This window comes from Protopterus annectens, chromosome 8.part0 (assembly GCF_019279795.1).
Source record: "Protopterus annectens isolate FY-2018-M chromosome 8.part0, PAN1.0, whole genome shotgun sequence".
In the NCBI taxonomy this organism is placed as follows: Eukaryota; Metazoa; Chordata; order Ceratodontiformes; family Protopteridae; genus Protopterus; species Protopterus annectens.
The window spans coordinates 346,130,005-346,148,493 of record NC_056741.1 but is presented as its reverse complement, the minus strand read 5'-3'; the positions used below and the strand labels follow the sequence as shown (position 1 = coordinate 346,148,493).

At 38.8% G+C, this 18,489-nt stretch overlaps 1 protein-coding gene across 2 annotated transcripts in view; it reads right to left on the bottom strand.

Moving 5' to 3' along the window:
• Positions 1-14,031: 14,031 nt before the first annotated feature.
• The window catches only part of LOC122808800, a 348,382-nt gene continuing 343,924 nt past the window's right edge, over positions 14,032-18,489 (bottom strand). For both annotated transcript variants that reach the window (XM_044079849.1, XM_044079850.1), the window contains one exon: positions 14,032-15,164. In XM_044079849.1, coding sequence (XP_043935784.1) covers positions 14,720-15,164 — 445 coding nt within the window. In that variant the 3' untranslated portion in view covers positions 14,032-14,719. The remainder of the gene's footprint in view (positions 15,165-18,489) is intronic.

Below are 18,489 nucleotides of genomic sequence, written 5' to 3'. Positions count from 1 at the left end.
GATCTTTTCTGACTTTGACTATGAGCTGTTTCTTTCCCAGATCTTTCATACCCTGGGCTACCTTATTCTGAAATACAGCCTTTCCTGCGACGTATCACTCAATCATGGCGGCATTAGAGAAATGCTTACTTGCATTCCCTTGGCTGGGTCTTGCTTCTTTGTGTTCTATTCTCCTTCACCTTAATGCCAAGAAGAATCAAGTTCTGCAAATGGAATGCTGTGTCAGTTTCATTGATACATCTTAAAGAAGAAAGCAGTTTAACAACTTATATTTTATTCTTCCTCAGAAACTACATTTTGTAGTGAGTTCTCAATATTTGCTCCTCACATCCAGTTAAGAAGCATAAAAGCAGGCTTTTACTGTAAGTTATACATTTCATTATTAATGGTGTAGAAGAGCATCAGAGTCCAAATGTTTCTGATAAGAATAGATATAATAAGCAGATCAAGGTGATTTAATGTAGATCATGTGAACAAATGTGCCTTGCAGAGATTATCAAATCATTGATCAGTAAATTAAAGTTAGGTATTACACTTGCAAAAACTTAATGGTTTTGCATTTATAGCTGTGCATTTTCTGTTACAGGGATAACTTTTTTTCTTTTAATAGCATTATATTCATGCTGAATGCTTTGAGTATGAAGAAAAGTGATGGGCCTTTCTGTATCACAAGTGACTCAGTCTAAACTGAATGGTTACTGGAGATTAATCAATAACCATTTACCTGTGTGGACGTTCAACCATAGCCTTGCACCTCATTGCATACTCAGATTATGGATTATTCCCAAGTAATTGCACATCTTGTTTTAAGGATTATTTCTTAAATACAGTACAGTATTAGAATATCAGAAATGGTTTACCCCAGTTTTATAAAGCACTCAATCCTTTCTGCAAACCTTTTGTAGTTACGTCATTATTGACTCACTCATTTGCAAGTACTGGAAAATCCAAATGTTCTTTATAAAGTCAGCGAGTGAGTCACGGTGTCTTATATTAATATAACAGAAATAAATGATGACACATCAGGACAGTGGCAGAGTTATTACCACTGACTGTAATCAGCACGTCATCCTAATTAGATGTAAAGGAGGAAAGTGAGGGGCCATTTACATTAAATTCCTTCGCCGAAGCTTAGAGGGCCTTTAACAGCTCTGCTTCCTGTCTGCAGTGTATGGTAGTGGTAAAAAGTTCATGAAATATCAGGGTACAGAGAAGAAAGTCAGTTTTTGATATGAACAACTGCACCAGTGATGGGAAAGAAATATAAACATGTGTATCATAACTGCCATTCCACAATTCTGATTACTTAAAACAGATTAGATGTGTTTTTCTACAAAGTATGCAAGGTAAGTATTTATAGGAGGAAATTATGTTCGGGGAATGGATGGACCTGCAGTAAGGAAACTTTTGAAACAGGAATTATGGTGTGTGTGTGTGTGTGTGTGTGTGTGTGTGTGTGTGTGTCTGTGTGTGTGGTGTGAAAATGCCCCCATTTTCATGCACCTGGTGGCTAGAGGTACGCAAGCTCAAACCCTGTACCTTGGGTACAAGTTAAAAAGAGCCTAAAGTCCCTATCCACCACCACTAGTGAGCTTTGTCCAGGATTTTTGTGCTAAGAGGTTGAGAGCTATGGTTAGACATGAGAACTGAATTTGTACTCCCCCATTATTGACTTTTTGCCGTTCTTTTGTGCTAAGAGGTTGTGAGCTATGGTGAGAAGTGAAAACTAAATTCACTAAATTATAGCCATTTAAGTTACAGTCTTCCTATCCTTCAGGAAACTACTGATTTGGCATAGTGGTATGTTGCTCTAACTGTAGTGCACAGACTCCTTGGTTCAAGACTTGCCAGTGAAATGCATGGTGATACAACATTTTATTCTAGCAACTTCACAAATTTATACAAGTAATGTATAAAATGTATCCCTGGTTTTTGAGCTTTTGTCCCCCCCAAAAAAAAAACTGAAATTGAAAATAAGTGTGAGAAGCTGTGCAAGATGCCTATGACTTACACCACTGTCATTCTATTTATAGTGTGGGTGTGGAAGTAGATTTTTACGATGGAAATATTCTGAATTAGGCAGTTTTGTCATTATTGGTTCATGCATTGTGCTTTATTGCATACAGTACAGCCTACTGGAAAATATTCAAACAATAAATTTAAAATGCACTCTAACAAGTGTGCTGTTTTATACAAGGAATATAATTTAATAAAGTCAGGAAGGTGTATCAAAGAAAAAAACACATATATGTTTCTTGTTTTGCGTGCAAGGGACCAATGATTTGAAAACAGCCCAAAGGTAATCTTTATCCACCACTGGCCAGATGCATTTTCTTTGGATGTAGTGTGGGTTTTAATGCTGTTTCAATGAATGTGAGTTTCAAGGGAAGAGAAGTTTTAATGCCAAGTCTACTTTTATTGTGAGACAGTATTGCTTTGTTCAGCAGATGTCTATTAGTGTTTGTGCATTGTACTGTAAAATACAAAAATAAAATCCAAATAATCATTGTAGAAGTAAAGCTGTATGCACACATTAGTGTTTGTGGTAAATAGGGTGAAATAACCAGGTAATGGGACATTGGAATGGCTGCAGGGGGACTCTGGTGCCATATTTTGGTTGTCTGTTCTTCAGTTTGCTTTTGAAAGTTGGTATCCCACAATTCCATTGGAGTGGGTTGGGTTACGTAACTATGTATCCAAATTATATGTTAATCAGCATACAGATGTTTGCTTATTTTTCATGGGCCTTGCCCAGATTTTTGATGTTTCCAGGTTGAGAGGTATGATCCCACTCCACAAAGGGGGAGCCACCACTGATCCTGGGAACTATCGCCCTATTAGTCTGACGAGCCTGTTCTGTAAGGCCATGGAAAGTATTATCATGGAACTTGTAAACAAAGACATTGGTAACCTCTAAACTCTGGACCCCACCCAGTTCAGGTTTGTGAAAGGCAGATCATTTCTACTGTACCTGATCAACTTCTTTGTGGCAGTCACCAAAGCCATAGACGAGAGTAAGGTGGTTCACACAGCCTATCTTGACCTTGACAAGGCTTTTAACACCATCCTCCATTCTGGAATTATAGCTAAACTCACTAAACTAGGTAGAAATCCCTACGTCACAAGATGGGTTGCCAACTGGCTCACTGACAGAACCCACACTGTAAATGTTGCAGACTCCAAATCTGACTTCAAACCAGTGACAAGTGGAGTACCATAGCTTTCAGTCCTGGGACCTCTCCTGTTTGGTATCTACTTCTCTGAAGTACAGGCTAACACAGAAGGCCTTTGGCTAACAAAGTGTGTAGATGACTGCAAACTAGGAGCCATAGTTGAGTCCCCAAATGATGTGGACATCCTACAGATGGGCCTCACTGATATAGATGCCTGGTGTCAGAGCCATGGCCTCAAGCTCAATGCCAAAAAGTACATTGACATCCCCTTTAGTAAAAACTCTGTACCCATGAACTACGATATAGGCAGCAGTCTACTTAACACTGAATGTGTGATAAGAGACCTTGGGACCCAGGTGGACAGTAGTCTCTCCTTTGATAATCACATCGCCACAATAGTCAGGAAATCCTTCTACATGGCACAACTCATCACAAAAGGGTTCTCATCCAGGAAAAAAGAGGTTATCGTTCCCCTTTACTCGACACTCATTAGACCCACTATAGAGTACAATGCCGCTTTTGGAATGTACTTCACAAGACATCTGCAGCAGCTGGAAAGGCTACAGAAGTACCTCACAAAGAGGATTACTGGCCTCAACAGATGCCCTACACTGACCGTCTCAAAAATCTCCAGCTTTACTCCGTAGCATATTGTCTACTCCAACGTGATCTCTGCCTAACATATAAAGCTATGTCAAACCCAGAGCTGTTGGACATGCTTCTCCTAAAGAAATCCCAATCCCTCTGAGCTACACGCTCTAGAGACCTAAACCTTGTCACCACAATAAACAGGACATGCTGGAGGGATAGATTCCTGTCCCAGAGACTTCCCATATTCTGGAACAAGCTACCCATCGATGTCAAGCAAAGTTCCTCATTAGCACTCTTCAAGAAACATCTTGATGAGTGGATGGGAAATAGGAAATACACCCCAGAGATCACTTCTGTGGCACTGCTCAACAGGGGCACAGGAAAATAACATTCTTGGGTGGCGTAAGCCAGGTAACCTTGTTGACTAGCCTTACGTAGCCCCTTGGACCGATAGCCTAGTACCTACCTATGAACCTATGAATAGTTTTCCATTAAATGGTGCCCCAATTTAAAGTGTGGTTTATGCTGTAAAAGTGGTGATTGGCTGATAAGAAACATGTTGACAAAAAAGTATTGTACTTTTCAATACAATAATTCCAGAGTATCTAAATAAATTAAGAAGAGCAACAGCATTGTACATTCTGTGGCAGAGAAGTCTTACTGTTATGACTGTAGTACTGCATATGTTCACCACTTCACTTTACTAATACCTGCTAACCCTAAAACTGCCCATGATGCTGCTAAACCTAACCCTGCACCTGACCTTTAAAAACCCTTTCTGTAACAGTGAAAATATTCAGAGAAAGTTGAGCTGAATGTGTCCTGTGGTTTTGGTGCTCTGATCGCAAAAGGAAACTGTTTCCATATATTTTGTGTCAATGTTTTTAAGTTTTTTGATATGTTGAATGTTGAAATGTTGCATTAATGACTGAGTTTGTGTCTTTACATTCCAGAAATTCAATACATACTCATATATACTCATATAAATGTGTGTGTGTGTGTGTGCGTGTGTGTGTGTGTATATATTTACAGTTTTATATATATATATATATATATATATATATATATATATATATATATATATATATATACAGTATATATATATATATATATATATATATATATATATATATATATATATATATATATATATATATATCACACACACACATACACACACACACACACACACACACACACACACACACACACACACACACACACACACACACACACACACACACACACACACACATTCATATATTAATGCAATCTGTAAGAGTGAAATCTCTTTTCCCTCCTATTTTTCAGCCTTTTGGCTGCTCTGTATGAAAGACTGCATTACCAGAGGTCCTTGCACCTTGAATGCAACTGCTAGCTGTGTGCTATAATACTAATCTACAGAGTTGTCTATACCGTATTTGTTAATTTATGTCTGGTTTTGGTTTCCTGTACTCTGTTTACTGTTGGTATCTACCCTGATCGCTATATATCTGTTTGCTTGCCTCCTTATTCAGGGAGAGGACTCTCAGCTGAATTCTGAGTGACCCTGCTGGTGGACCCTGCCTCCCCAGGTTGAGAATTACCTCACAGTTTTTGGCCTATAAGACAGCCCCCATTTTCAATGATGAGACAAAAGCCAAGAAGCAGACATCCAATGCATACCATGAGGATATTTATAAAATGGAATTCCAAACTGATGGAGCTAGGATAGCACACACATAATGGCCCATGCCATTGTACTCTTCCACTATCTTTCTATGCAATCAGGAAAACATAACCCCTTTTTTCCCAGGGCACATTCCTGGCTAAAGGGCAGATCCCACCCTGTCAGGATAAGTACACCCATTCTCCCATGCCTGTGCTATCACACATCTGACAACTAGTCAAACTCAGACCATCTGGTCATATCCTCTATGCCACTGGTGCACACCATTGCATCTTTTTTTTCTGTATGCTCATGAAACATCTGTGCTGTTCTTCTAATGGTATTCAACACTGCCAAGGCCTTTACATAGCATACAGTATTTCTTGGCTTGAAAGGTAAAATCTGATGAGTGCTTCTGACTGGAATTTTCCTTATTATCGGAGATGAAAATGGTGAGAAGACTGTGGCACAAAATGACAAATATAAAAAGAGGATACATAGAGCAGACGTGTATTATTACCTTTGTACTGATGTATCTTCCATTGTCCTAACTTCTAACAGCTCACTATATACACTGTAAACTTACACTGGAGGGCATATTACAGTAAAAAAATAATTCTGGAGTGAGCAGATGGTCATTTCTAATATGGCAGTGTATAACAAAAAATGGATAGATATTCAAGTGATTCTGTTAAATTTATTAAAAATGAGCATTTACATCAGAAATTGAGAAATTTATGCCAGACTGGTGAATTCAATTATTCCAAAGCAAACACTCTACATTTATTTTATGTACTGTACAAAGAGCAATTACTTGTAATGATTGTGGTGCTTTAAATGTATTGGTTGATTTCATGTTGATGTGCTGTATCATTCCACTATTGGGTTATAGCTTTTTACTTGCTGTCCTTTCCATAGCACCTACATTTGAACTGGATCTGCTCTGCCTGCCATAATAGAATGCATTATACTCCTGCTGTGCAAAGCCTTTATCCATTCCCATTCTAGTATCTAACTTTGATTTCTTCAATAATATATTTACATTCAGATAATTTAACCATGGCTACATATTATAAAATAACTTCTCTGAATAGCATTTCAGATAAAGTACATATCATTCTATTTTGAACAATTTACTAGGAGACATATCAAAAAAGGAATGTATTCATACAACTTACTAATGACTTCCAGTTTACATAATGTTTTGTGTATTTACTTCTTGTCCATCTGACACTTTCGTGTACTGTCAGTGACTCAAAATGCATTTTAAATATACATAGATGAAAACCTCTGTTGTTAATGAGTACATAAATACAATGAATGCATGCATTTCTTTAAACTGTGTTGCTGTCATTTTATTTTCTATCCTCGATATGTTCCAATCTTGTGATTAACATTTTGTCTGTATTCACTCACTTATTATATACAATGCCCCATATAAAGTCCTTGTATTTATTTATTTTTAACTATTTGAGTAAACTTTTCTCTAAAAGGGACTTTTTCTTGCCATGACACAGTGAAAAAAGTACAGATAAGAAGGAAAATGAGTGACTCTTAGAGGAAAACCAATTAGTTAAGTTGTTACTTCATAACACAATAACTAAAAAAAAAAAAAAACAGAAAGCAGAAAGCATCCTGCATGGAATACCAGTCGTGTCACATTTATATAACAGTTGAATGTTACTTCTGAATCCTTTACATTTTAAGGCTGGATTTGGTAAAGAACTCCGTTTCAGAATTTCTTTTTTACTAACCAAGTAAATCTTATTATCACTTTTGGGTGTTTGAAAAAGGATAGCTGTAGGCAGATAGATAGATGACCGGTATTGCAGAAGGAACAGACAGAAAATGGAAGAGGAAATAAACTGTCCACAGTGATTTTGAGAACTGCAAAGTAAATACAAGAGGAGGTCAATGATTGAAATAGAACAATTTATCAATTAGTCTGTAAGGAAGCATGTGGTAATTACCCTGGCCATTACCAAAACAAGGCAGAACCATGGTTGCTTGGGCCAGAAAGGAGTCACCACAATGATTGTAGGAGATTCCTTCTGAATTTTCAGAAATAACCTGGATATCAGTGGAAAGAGTAGAACAGCATGCAGGAGCATTCCTGTCCAAGGAAAAGAAAATGCATCTGTCTTCCAGATCTTCTTGCATGGCGTCCTGGAGCAGAATCTTGTCTGCTGATTGTTCAGAGAGGAAGCAAATAGTTCTATTTGAGGAAATCCTCACAGATTGTTCAAATCGTAGAAGACCCCCTGATCTAATTTCTATTTGTGACAGTCTGTCTTTGTCTTACTCAGCTTGTCTGCCACACTGTTTTGCTCTGAAGTAATGTAGGATGCCTCTAGAGTGTAAGTGCTGTGAAGCTATATCCCAAGCTAACATGGCTAGTCTGCAAAGGTGGTATGGCTTGGTTCCCCCTTGTTTATTAATATACCACACAACTGTGATACTGTATGTAACCACTTGAAGAGGTCCCAGGGACCAAAGTTGTTTTAGAGACTTGACTGCCTTGATCAGGGCAAGCATCTCTTTTATATTTATGTGTTTGAACCTGTCCTTGATGCCCCACACACCTTGCACTTTTAACCTTCCTGAAACTGCTCCAAGGCAAAACCTTAGGTGTCTGTGGTGACTGACTGCTTTGGAAAATGGAGGGAAAAGGGAAGACCTGTATTTAAGGATATTTGTTCTCTCCTCTAACTGATTTCCCTTCTGACAAACCTCATCACGAGGATATGAAAAGCCAAAGGATGTTGGTGCTGGGACCAAATAGACTTCAGGTATCATTGTATCTTTCTAATATGGAGTATTGCCAGGGTATCATGAGAATCATAGATGCCACAAGATCCAAAATCCTGCAGTATTCCCTCACAGCGACTGAAATCTGAGTAAAAATGGATAGAGATATTTTTCTGAGGAAGAAAAGCTCTATGAACTGAGATGACTAGCTTACACTCCAGGAACACAATCCTTTGTGATGAAGCCAAAAATTACTTTTGAATGTAAACAAGTCATCTAAAAACGGAAAATCTGGATTTCCTGTAGTCTGCAATGAGCCATAACTGGAAACAGACACTTTGTGAGCACTCTTAGTGCAGTGGATAGTCCAAATGGAAAGACAGGGAACTGATTATGTGATCCAGAGACTCAGAATCTTAAGACATGATGGAAGTTAGGATGAATAGGGATGTGATGATAAACATCTTTTAAATATAGTGTTACTATGAAACTTGAATGAGGAAGTGTAGGTTAGAGGTTGTGAAGTGACATCATTTTGAATTTCGGCACTATCACAAACAGGTTTAGGAACGAAAGATTAGGAACTGCTCCCCAAAATAGTTTTTTTCTTTGACGCTAAAACATCCTTTAATAAAAAAGCCTTCCCAACCTGGGACGGAGGAACTATCACTGTCTGGGGCAATATGCAATGAAGAGCAGGTCAAAATAAAAGAGTCTGATCTGGAGGATGAGTAATTACCACTAGAGAGGAGTAATGTCCTGCCCGGGTCATCTGTAACCTTAATGAATAATCTTCAGAACTCATTTCTCTGAAACTATATGTTGCCAAAGATAAAAGTGGAGTTTCACCCTTAAATCATCATCATCATCTTCTTTCGGCTGTTCCTGTTAGGGGATGCCACAGTGGATCACCTGTTTCCATTTCTTCCTGTCCTCTGCATCTTGCTCTGTCACACCAACCACCTGCATGTCCTCTCACACCACATCCATAAACCTTATCTTAGGCCTTCCTCTTTTCCTGTTACTTGGTAGCTTCATCCTTAGCATCTTTTTCCCAATATACTCAGCATCCCTCCTCAGCACATGTCCAAACCAACGTAATCTTGCCTCTCTGGCTTTGTCTCCAAACCTTCCAACCTGGTCTGACCCTCTAATATACTTATTCCAAACTCTGTCCACCCTCGTCACATCCAGTGCAAATCTTAACATCTTTAACTCTGCCACATCCAGCTCAAACTCCTGCCTTTTTGTCAATGCCACTGTCTCCAACCCATATAACATAGCTGGTCTCACTACCCTGTTGTAGACCTTCCCTTTCACTCTTACAGGTAATCGTCTGTCACAAATCACTCCTGACACTCTTCTCCACCCACTCCATCCTGCCTGTACTCTCTTCTTCACCTCTCTTCCACACTAACCGTTACTCTGAACTACTGACCCCAAGTATTTAAACTCGTCCACCTTCGCCACCGCTACTCCTTGCATTCTCACCATTCCTCTATCCTCCCTCTCATTCACACACATATATTCTGTCTTAGTCCTGCTGACCGTCATTCCTCTTCTCTCTAGAGCATATCTCCATCTCCCCAGGGTCTCCTCCACCTGTTCCCTACTCTCACTACAGATCACAATGTCATCCACAAACATCATAGTCCACGGGGACTCCTGTCTGATCTCATGTGTCAACCTGTCCATCACCATTGCAAATAAGAAAGGGCTCAGAGCTGATCCTTGATGTAACACCACCTCCACCTTAAACGCATCCGTCACTCCCACAGCAGACCTCACCGCTGTCACACTACCGTCATACATATCCTGTACCACTCTTACATAATTCTCTGACACTCCTGACTTCCTCATACAATACCACAACTCCTCTCTAGGCACCTTATCATATGCTTTCTCTAAGTCTACAAAAATACAATGCAACTCCTTCTGACATTTTCTGTACTTCTCCATCAACACTCTCAGAGCAAACATCGCATCTGTAGTGCTCTTTCCTGGCATGAAACCATACTGCTGATCACTAATCATCACGTCCCTTCTTAACCTTGCTTCCACTACTCTTTCCCATAACTTCATGCTGTGACTGATCAATTTAATCCCTCTGTAGTTATTACAGCTCTGTACATCACCCTTATTCTTAAAAATCGGTACCAAAACACTTTTTCTCCATTCCTCAGGCATCCTCTCACTTTCCAAGATTTCATTAAACAATCTGGTTAAAACCTCCACTGCCATTTCACCTAAATACCTCCATGCTTCCACAGGTATGTCATCTGGGCCAACAGCCTTTCCATTCTTCATCCTCTTCATAGCTATCCTTACTTCCTCCTTGCTAATCCATTGTACTTCATGATTCTCTATCCCTTCATCATCCAGCCTTCTCTCCCTCTCATTCTCTTCATTCATCAACTCCTCAAAGTACTCTTTCCATCTCCTCAACACACTCTCCTTGCTTGTGAGTATGTTTCCCCTCATTATCACCTTTACCTGCTGCACATCTTTCCTAGCTCGGTCCCGCTGTCTAGCAAATCGGTACAGGTCCTTTTTTTCCGCCGTAGTGTCCAACCTTTCATACAACTCTTCATATGTCTTATCCTTAGCCTTTGCCACCTCTCTCTTTGCTATGCACTTCATCTCCTTATACTCCTGTCTACTTTCTTCATCTCTCTGACAATCCCACTTCTTCTTTGCCAACCTTGTTCTCTGTATACTCTCCTTAAATACTCATTCTAATTTGTTGGACTATCCTTGGTTTTGGGAGGTTCCAGAATTCTTTTTGAAATCCATTCACCTTTTTTCTTAAAAGTTTGTTTATCTGAAATTTGTTGAGACTGATTATTTTGTTTTTATTTTTATTTTTTTGTTTTTTTTTTGCCAAAAGTGGATGAAGGGTTTGAGAATGCTTTTGAAAATTTATAAAAGAAGGGCTGAGAAATGGTAGAGATTCCCTAAATCAGCTTACTCCTTTCATCACACTTTTTGGTCAACTCTGCAACAGAGGGGCTAAAAAGCTAAATCTATATCCAGAAAAGAATTTAAAATCTCATTTTTACATCATCTGGGAGGTTCTGAGAATGTAGCAAGACAAACCTTCTCAAAACAGTACCAGTGGCCATAGCCCTGAAAGAAGTATCACGTGAGTCATACACACACTGCAAAGAATGAATAGTGACTTGTACAATTGAAGAAACTAAACTAGTTGGAGCAGATTTATCCTCATAAGAAGAAAGTGAAACTGCAGGCAAAACATTCCTCATACTTTCACAACTTGTCAGAAAAACTTTAACATTTGAGCCTGAAAATTCAAAATTCTAAAAATCAAATTTGCAGAAGCATGCACTTTTTCCCATATTCATCAATGACCTTACCATCATTATCAGAAAGTGTTGCATTGTAATTAACTAAATGTTTAGCAGCATAAGGATTAAGTAAAGCTATAGCTGCTGGGCCAGATTTGGGAAGAATGTATGCAAACATGAAAGATTAAGGAACTTTGAACATCTTATCTGCCTGTTTAGGACTAAAGCAGCTGGCTGACTATCAGGAAAATTGCAGGCAGTAACATACATATCCTCTAAAGCTGACAGAATTGGACAAATGGCTGAAGTCCCTGGAAATTCCTACTGTAACAGCCCATAGTATATTCTGTGGTGCTGAGAAACCTCAGTGTTCTCCCTTTGAAAACACTGGTTAATTCTAGAAAGAGAAAAAGAGAAACCCCCACAGGGAGAGAAAACAAACTGAGCTCTACTTTGAGTCTGTGTCAGAAATCTAAGGAGAAAACATTGTATCCATCCCTTTATCTTCCTTGCCAGATTCAAAATCCTGAATCTCTTCAGGAAAATAGGTATCCATCTTTCTTTTACAGTAAACTATTTTATAAAGGTAAATAGCCTCAATTAAATCCTGAGCCAGACCCAGTAAACTACTCCTGTCAAAGGAAATGTTAGGCACAGTAGATACATATTTAGTTTTTTGTTTCTTTTTGTCAGGAAAAATGAGGCCAACAGGGTTATTAACGGCAGCAGTAGCTTCCCCAGGGATGAGCACAAACTCCTAGCTTTAAAATAACTTCCTATAACAGGAACGTATTAATAAATGCATATTTTTAATGGAAGTTTTTTCCCCAAATGGAACTTATCTGCCAGCAAAGGAACAGCACAAGCCAATCATTGATCCTCAAAGGCCTCAGATGAACATAACCTTCTGAGGTAGGAAAGCTCTGAAAGCCACCAGTCTTTTAGTCAGCTCAGTTCAAGATGACTGATGATTTGGGCATATGGAAGGTGGTCTGTTGCTTTGGAAGCTGTCCAGCTGCTATATGCAGGCTATAACTTGCATAGCTGAAGCTACTGTAGCAGTGATCAATATGATGTTCATCTAAAGTGCCAGACTATAATGAAGAGAATGCAATGCAGAGACATTTGGAATCAGTTCTCACATGGATAAGAAGCCTTCTAAGCAATTAACTAGCAGCTTTTATGTTAACAAACAAGAAACTGAACTGATATTTTGAAAGTTTAGGTATGGAAATGAAGTGAAATCAGTAAATAGAAATTATTCAATGTATTTACTAGCTAGTACAGAAACATCAGAGCATTTTATTTTCCCAAGGTCGGGGCCAGTAGAATATGTACAGTGCTAGATCCAAGAAAGACGATTTATTCATTTCCCAAACTATCTGGGGATCTCTGAATGCACAGCTTGCTGTTTTACTGGGGTTATCATACTCAAGAGTTTTTACTACCATAGGATGTACAATTTGTTGCATATGCATGCATGCATGTATATGCGACTGCACACATGCATCTGACACAAAACAGTTCTCCGGTGTGAATTTAAATTTGTATTACCATAAGAAACCTCCTTAGTGTCCACTAGTGGGTGAATAAGGCTGCAGTTGACCCCACAGCCTCACTCTGAAGAGAAAAAGCTGACTACTTACTTTTTCATCCCCACTCCCCGCTGCATCCTCTGATTCCTCAGGCTTGAATTTCAAACTCAGGTCACCAACATCACAGCATGTACCATTTTGACAGGAGAAACCTATTATCACTGAGAGGGGGTGAGAGGTTAGCATAATGGCTGCAGACCAAGGTACAGGGTTTGATTCTTAGATGGGGTAATTGGCTAGACTTAAAATGGCCCAAAAGGGCAGTTAGCCTAGTACTAATCTATGAACCAATAAGAGCTTTTACTGGATTGTTCGTATTTAAATTGGATGCTATATGTCAGTTTTTACTGGTTTACATGTCTAGTGTGACAGCAGCTGAATTTTTCTTGGCATGGCAACAAAATATGTCTAGAAATGTGCAGGGTTTCGTCAACATTGTTTGCATTTGGACAAAGGTCTAATCAGTTCCAAATAACAAAACTGGGAATGCATACTCATCTGAAAGAATACAAGTAAGAGCGTGCTAGGCACTCTAGTTGTTTTCTTTGAGTACTCTTTGTAATGTGGGATAATGGTCACTTTCAGATGAAAGACCTACTAGGATAGGATAATTAACCTTACTCAGTGGTTAAGACCCACTGTCGCAGAATGTGGTTCCTGATGGTTTTCTTAGTTCTGTTCTTTTCACTGACCAAACAAGAAAAGATGGACTTCTGATATTCAGCTATATTAGAGTATCACCAGTGAGATCAAATATTCAGATTTGAGCCTTTGTATAAATAGCGCATGCTTCCTTACCCTGCACACATAAATGAATGCATGCACATGTACACATTAACACAGCACACACACATGCACACTTGTGTGCACACACACACACACACACACACACACACACACACACACACACACACACACACACACACACACACACACACACACACACACACACACTTCAATTTACATCTGTCTTTGGTCTTACTAAAGGTGTTTAGATTGCAGTGCCAACAATGAATGCTGTGGAAATAATGAGGCACATATATTTGTTTTAGCATAATAGTACTTACCTATGTATTCTCGCAGCACAGCTAGCCACCATGTGGTGTGAACTTTGGCCCTTTGGCCCTAGATGATGGTCACTGTTGAAGTATCATCCTGTCCCCTTCTGCAAAAATGTGAATAAGGGTGATGGATGGATGGATGGATGGATGGATGGATGGATGGATGGATGGATGGATGGATTTGTTTTAGCATAATACTGTAATGGGTTAAGAAAAGTCATTTAAACAAAAATCTCAACAGCAAATAGAAAGTAGTTTAAAACTAAGATTCCAGTGCAATGAGTACATCATCAGGAAGGTTAAAGGTGAATAAACCACAGATTAACAAAACAAAATGATAAAATGTCTTTAGGGTATAGAAGGTAAAGTATAATAAGAGGGATGAGGTAACAAAACCACAACATTAATCCACAGAACAAAGTTTGAATGAGGTCATCATTCAGTGCCATTCTTAACATGCCTGAGCTTTTCACAGTTCCATTATTCAGCAAAAGTTCAGCAGAAACTATTTGCCTTTTAATTGCGAAATTAAATTTAAAGGATGATTAAAGCTGCCATCTCATAAATGTAAATGCTGTGCAGTATCATAGCCTTAGGTTCAGGATAACTGTGAAGTTTTCTCAAATAAGTTATCTGGCTGCACATCAACATAGGTTGGAGGAGGTGTAATTGGCTCCAGAAGTACTGTAGGCCTATCTATGCCAGTCAGATCATAGATAACCAAGTGCAGCCTGGGATGGGACTGCTGTTCTCCTGAATCATTGCCTGTCCCATGGCTGTCTGGCTGATGTTCATATTTGGTGTGCTGCAGGTCTGGAAGTTCAGACCCTGTATGCTGGTCATGTCGTGGAACATTTTTCTCTTCTCTCCCGTTACATTCTAAAAGGTCTGCTCTTGCATTTTTTGAAAGGTATGGTGGTGGTGGTGTCTCTGATTGGGTAACATTTGATGCAGCATCTGTGATAGTCCATACAGAAGAGCAGCGAGAGCTGGTCCTGATGACCTCACTGTGAAACCATCCTACTTCATGATTTGAAATCTGTCTAAAAGGAATAGAAAAATATGAATGACTATTTCAAAAGTAAGACAAAGTGCAATTCTGGTTATAGTGACAGTAAATTCTCCACAGAAATAAAGAAGTGCTAAATGAGCTGGGTGAAATACACATTTTTGCAAATGTTATGAATTATGATAAAATACCTGCAATGAAGTCAGGTGATAATAAGCATTGTAATAGAGCTGAACTGCAGTAACATTGTTTAAAGCTGCATGGTTAGTGAAATGATACATTATTCAGTGCCTTCTCTAATAAGCAACTCACACACAATTAATACCATAAGAATAAAGACAGGAAAAACATTTCCTGTCACCCATAAATATACAATGTACTATTCTGAATGTACTGAAGAACTACTATCTTAATTTCCACTTGTTTTTGACTGATATTTCATATTATATTAACTTTGTATCTTTAATTACTATTCTTTTGTTAAATGTTTTTATTAAATTTTAACAAATGAATAATCACTGACATTAAATGCAAAATAGAAATTAAATAACAATACGAAGTTCAGCTCCTGTGCCATTTATAGTGCAATGGCCTAATCTGTTCAGTTGCATGATGTCTACTGTAGCCAGATACATGAAAGGAGTCATATTATCAATATGGAATATAAACAATGCTGAAATAATTAGGTTTAACTAAATATGTGAGAGATATTCAGGGCTTAATTCAGAAAGTTAATGCATAAGTTAACATGGCTGCTCCTGGCTGTTTGTGTTAATGAACACAGCCGAAAGGTCGTATTTATCCATCACAGATGACGTAAGTGGTGGGAAATTTAGCAGACAGGTGATGTTGGGGTGTGTGTGCATGTGTGGCTGTAAAGTGCATGCATGGTGTTAAGTGTATGTGTTAGTGTGCATCTGCCTAGTAGGCCACAGTGGAGGAGGGGGCTCCTAGAGGATCACAGAAAGGAGGTTAGTGAGAGTGGTGGGTTAGGTGTGTGTATATGGTGGTGTATGTATGTATATATGGTTGGGTTGTCATACAACCACCCTCTCCTAGACTAAAGGCCAGATCATGCAACATTGTGTCAGAGGGGACCAGTAGACACCAGGGATAACTTTATATCATCGTGCATTAACAGCATTTAACACTAGTCACCTGGGATTACACTTTCATCTCATTCCTTAATGGCACTTAAGCATAATGTGGAGCAGGAAAACACTAGACACTAGGGATTATATTTTCATCATGTGCCTTAATGTAACTTAAACATAATGTGGGTAGGGGGGAATACTAAACACCAGGGATTATATTTTCATCTCATGCAATGGCAGTTAAACATAATGTCAGTTGGGAGAAACACTACACACTAGGGATTACACTTTTCATCTTCGGCCTTAATTTTATTTATACATAATGTGGATCAGGAGAAGCACTAAATGCAAGAGATTATACTTTCGTCTCATGCCTTAATGGCTCTTAAACTTAGGCATAATACTAGACAGGAATTACGCTTTCATCAGGGCATAGCAAAATTAATTTAAAATGGGTGGCGAAAGCCAAACACATTCTGGCTAGGCTTATAAATGCCCTAGGGCAGATAGCCTAGTATGAACCTATGAACCTATCTCATGCTTTAATGGCACCTAATGTGGGTTAGGAGAATACTACACACCAGGGATAATTTTTAATTATGTGCCTTAAGGGCACTTTTTAAAGAAAAGAACAAAATGGATGTGGGTTAGGAGAGTCATTAGACAACAAAGATATTCTAAATAGTGTGTCTTAGAGACACTAAAATGCATTTCAACAGTGCACCATCTCACTGGGGATATAAGGCCACTACACTATCCCACTAGAGAAATTAGCCCACTACACCATTGCACTGGAAATATTAGTGCACTGCACCATTCCGTTGGGGATATTAGTCCACTGCACCATTCCACTGGGAAAATTAGTCCACAGTACCATCTCACTGGCGACATTAATACACTACAATATCCCACTGGGGAAATTAGTCCACTACACCATCCCACTGGGAATATTAGTCCACTACACCATCCCACTGGACATATTAGTGCACTATACCATCCCACTGGGGATATTAGTCCACTACACCATCCCACTGGGCGTATTAGTCCACTATACCATCCCACTGGAGATATTAGTCCACTGCACTATCCCAGTAGGGGAAATTAGTCCTGTGCACCATCACTAGACACCAGGGACACTTAGAAATAACAGCTAAATCCTAAAAAAATTTAATTATTAAGTGTGTGTCTGTGTTCAGGGTTGGTTTCAAACCCTGCATTCTTGACCCAGGAAACAGCAATATTAACACACTATACTAACTGATAAGTTAGTGTGGCATTTTTTTGTAATATAATGGGGATACTGAGCATTAGTCAAGGCAACCAACCATGAGCTATGGAGGACAAGGGCACATGTGAGTATGCCAAGAAATCTAAACAAAATCAAAATGAATGGTGACGCAAACCCACATTCAGGAATGAGATTTTAATTATTCCTCTTATAAACCTTAAAAGTAACTAAAATAGCTTTTTCATTAGAATGCATTTACTGAAGGATACAGTGTCTGAAACTTTAATATCATGCATTAATAAGTGTAATCCACTGTGATTTACGAAAGCAGTGAAAACATAATAACTGACATTTGGGGTATTCTGTCAACTCAGGGACAGGCAGGGGATAGGTGGTGTGTATTTGTGTGTGTGTTTAAATGTGTGTTCTATATGAAGGTGAGTGAATGAGTGGGAAGCCTGCATTAACACTTTGCATGGTCTGCCAATGTTAACTTCTGCAGGGAAGTGCTGATTTGCACTTGTGGTAGTTAACAACAATTCAGAGACATGAAAATTAGCTGATAATGAGGTATTTCCTCATGACAGCAATGTATTTCTGAATCTTTATCTAGGAATCATGGAAAAAGAACATTTTTTACTGCAGCCCTGGGGTTCTATTTGAATCCTTGGGTCAATGTTTTCAGTGTTTTTCTTTCCTTGTAATGCCCTACTAATATATCACAGGTGCTATAAGAAAGGTTAAAGGCAATGAAAAAATATTAAATTGTGTTTTCTTTATTTACTTATTATTTAAGACCATATGCAATGTGCATTATTGGTCACTCAGCGTTTTGAAGGGCAAAGGTTCTTCTCAGCCACTGACTATACACCATATGGTGGTGCTAATCGTCTTTCTCCATACTCACCAGCATTACTGACCTGCTTTCCACCCACACCACAGTCATAAATGAGTTCTCTAAATTCCCCTGTTTTAAACAAGGAAGGAGTTTGAGATGTCCCTGCTGGCAAGTGTTCATTAATTTGTGAGGTGTACTG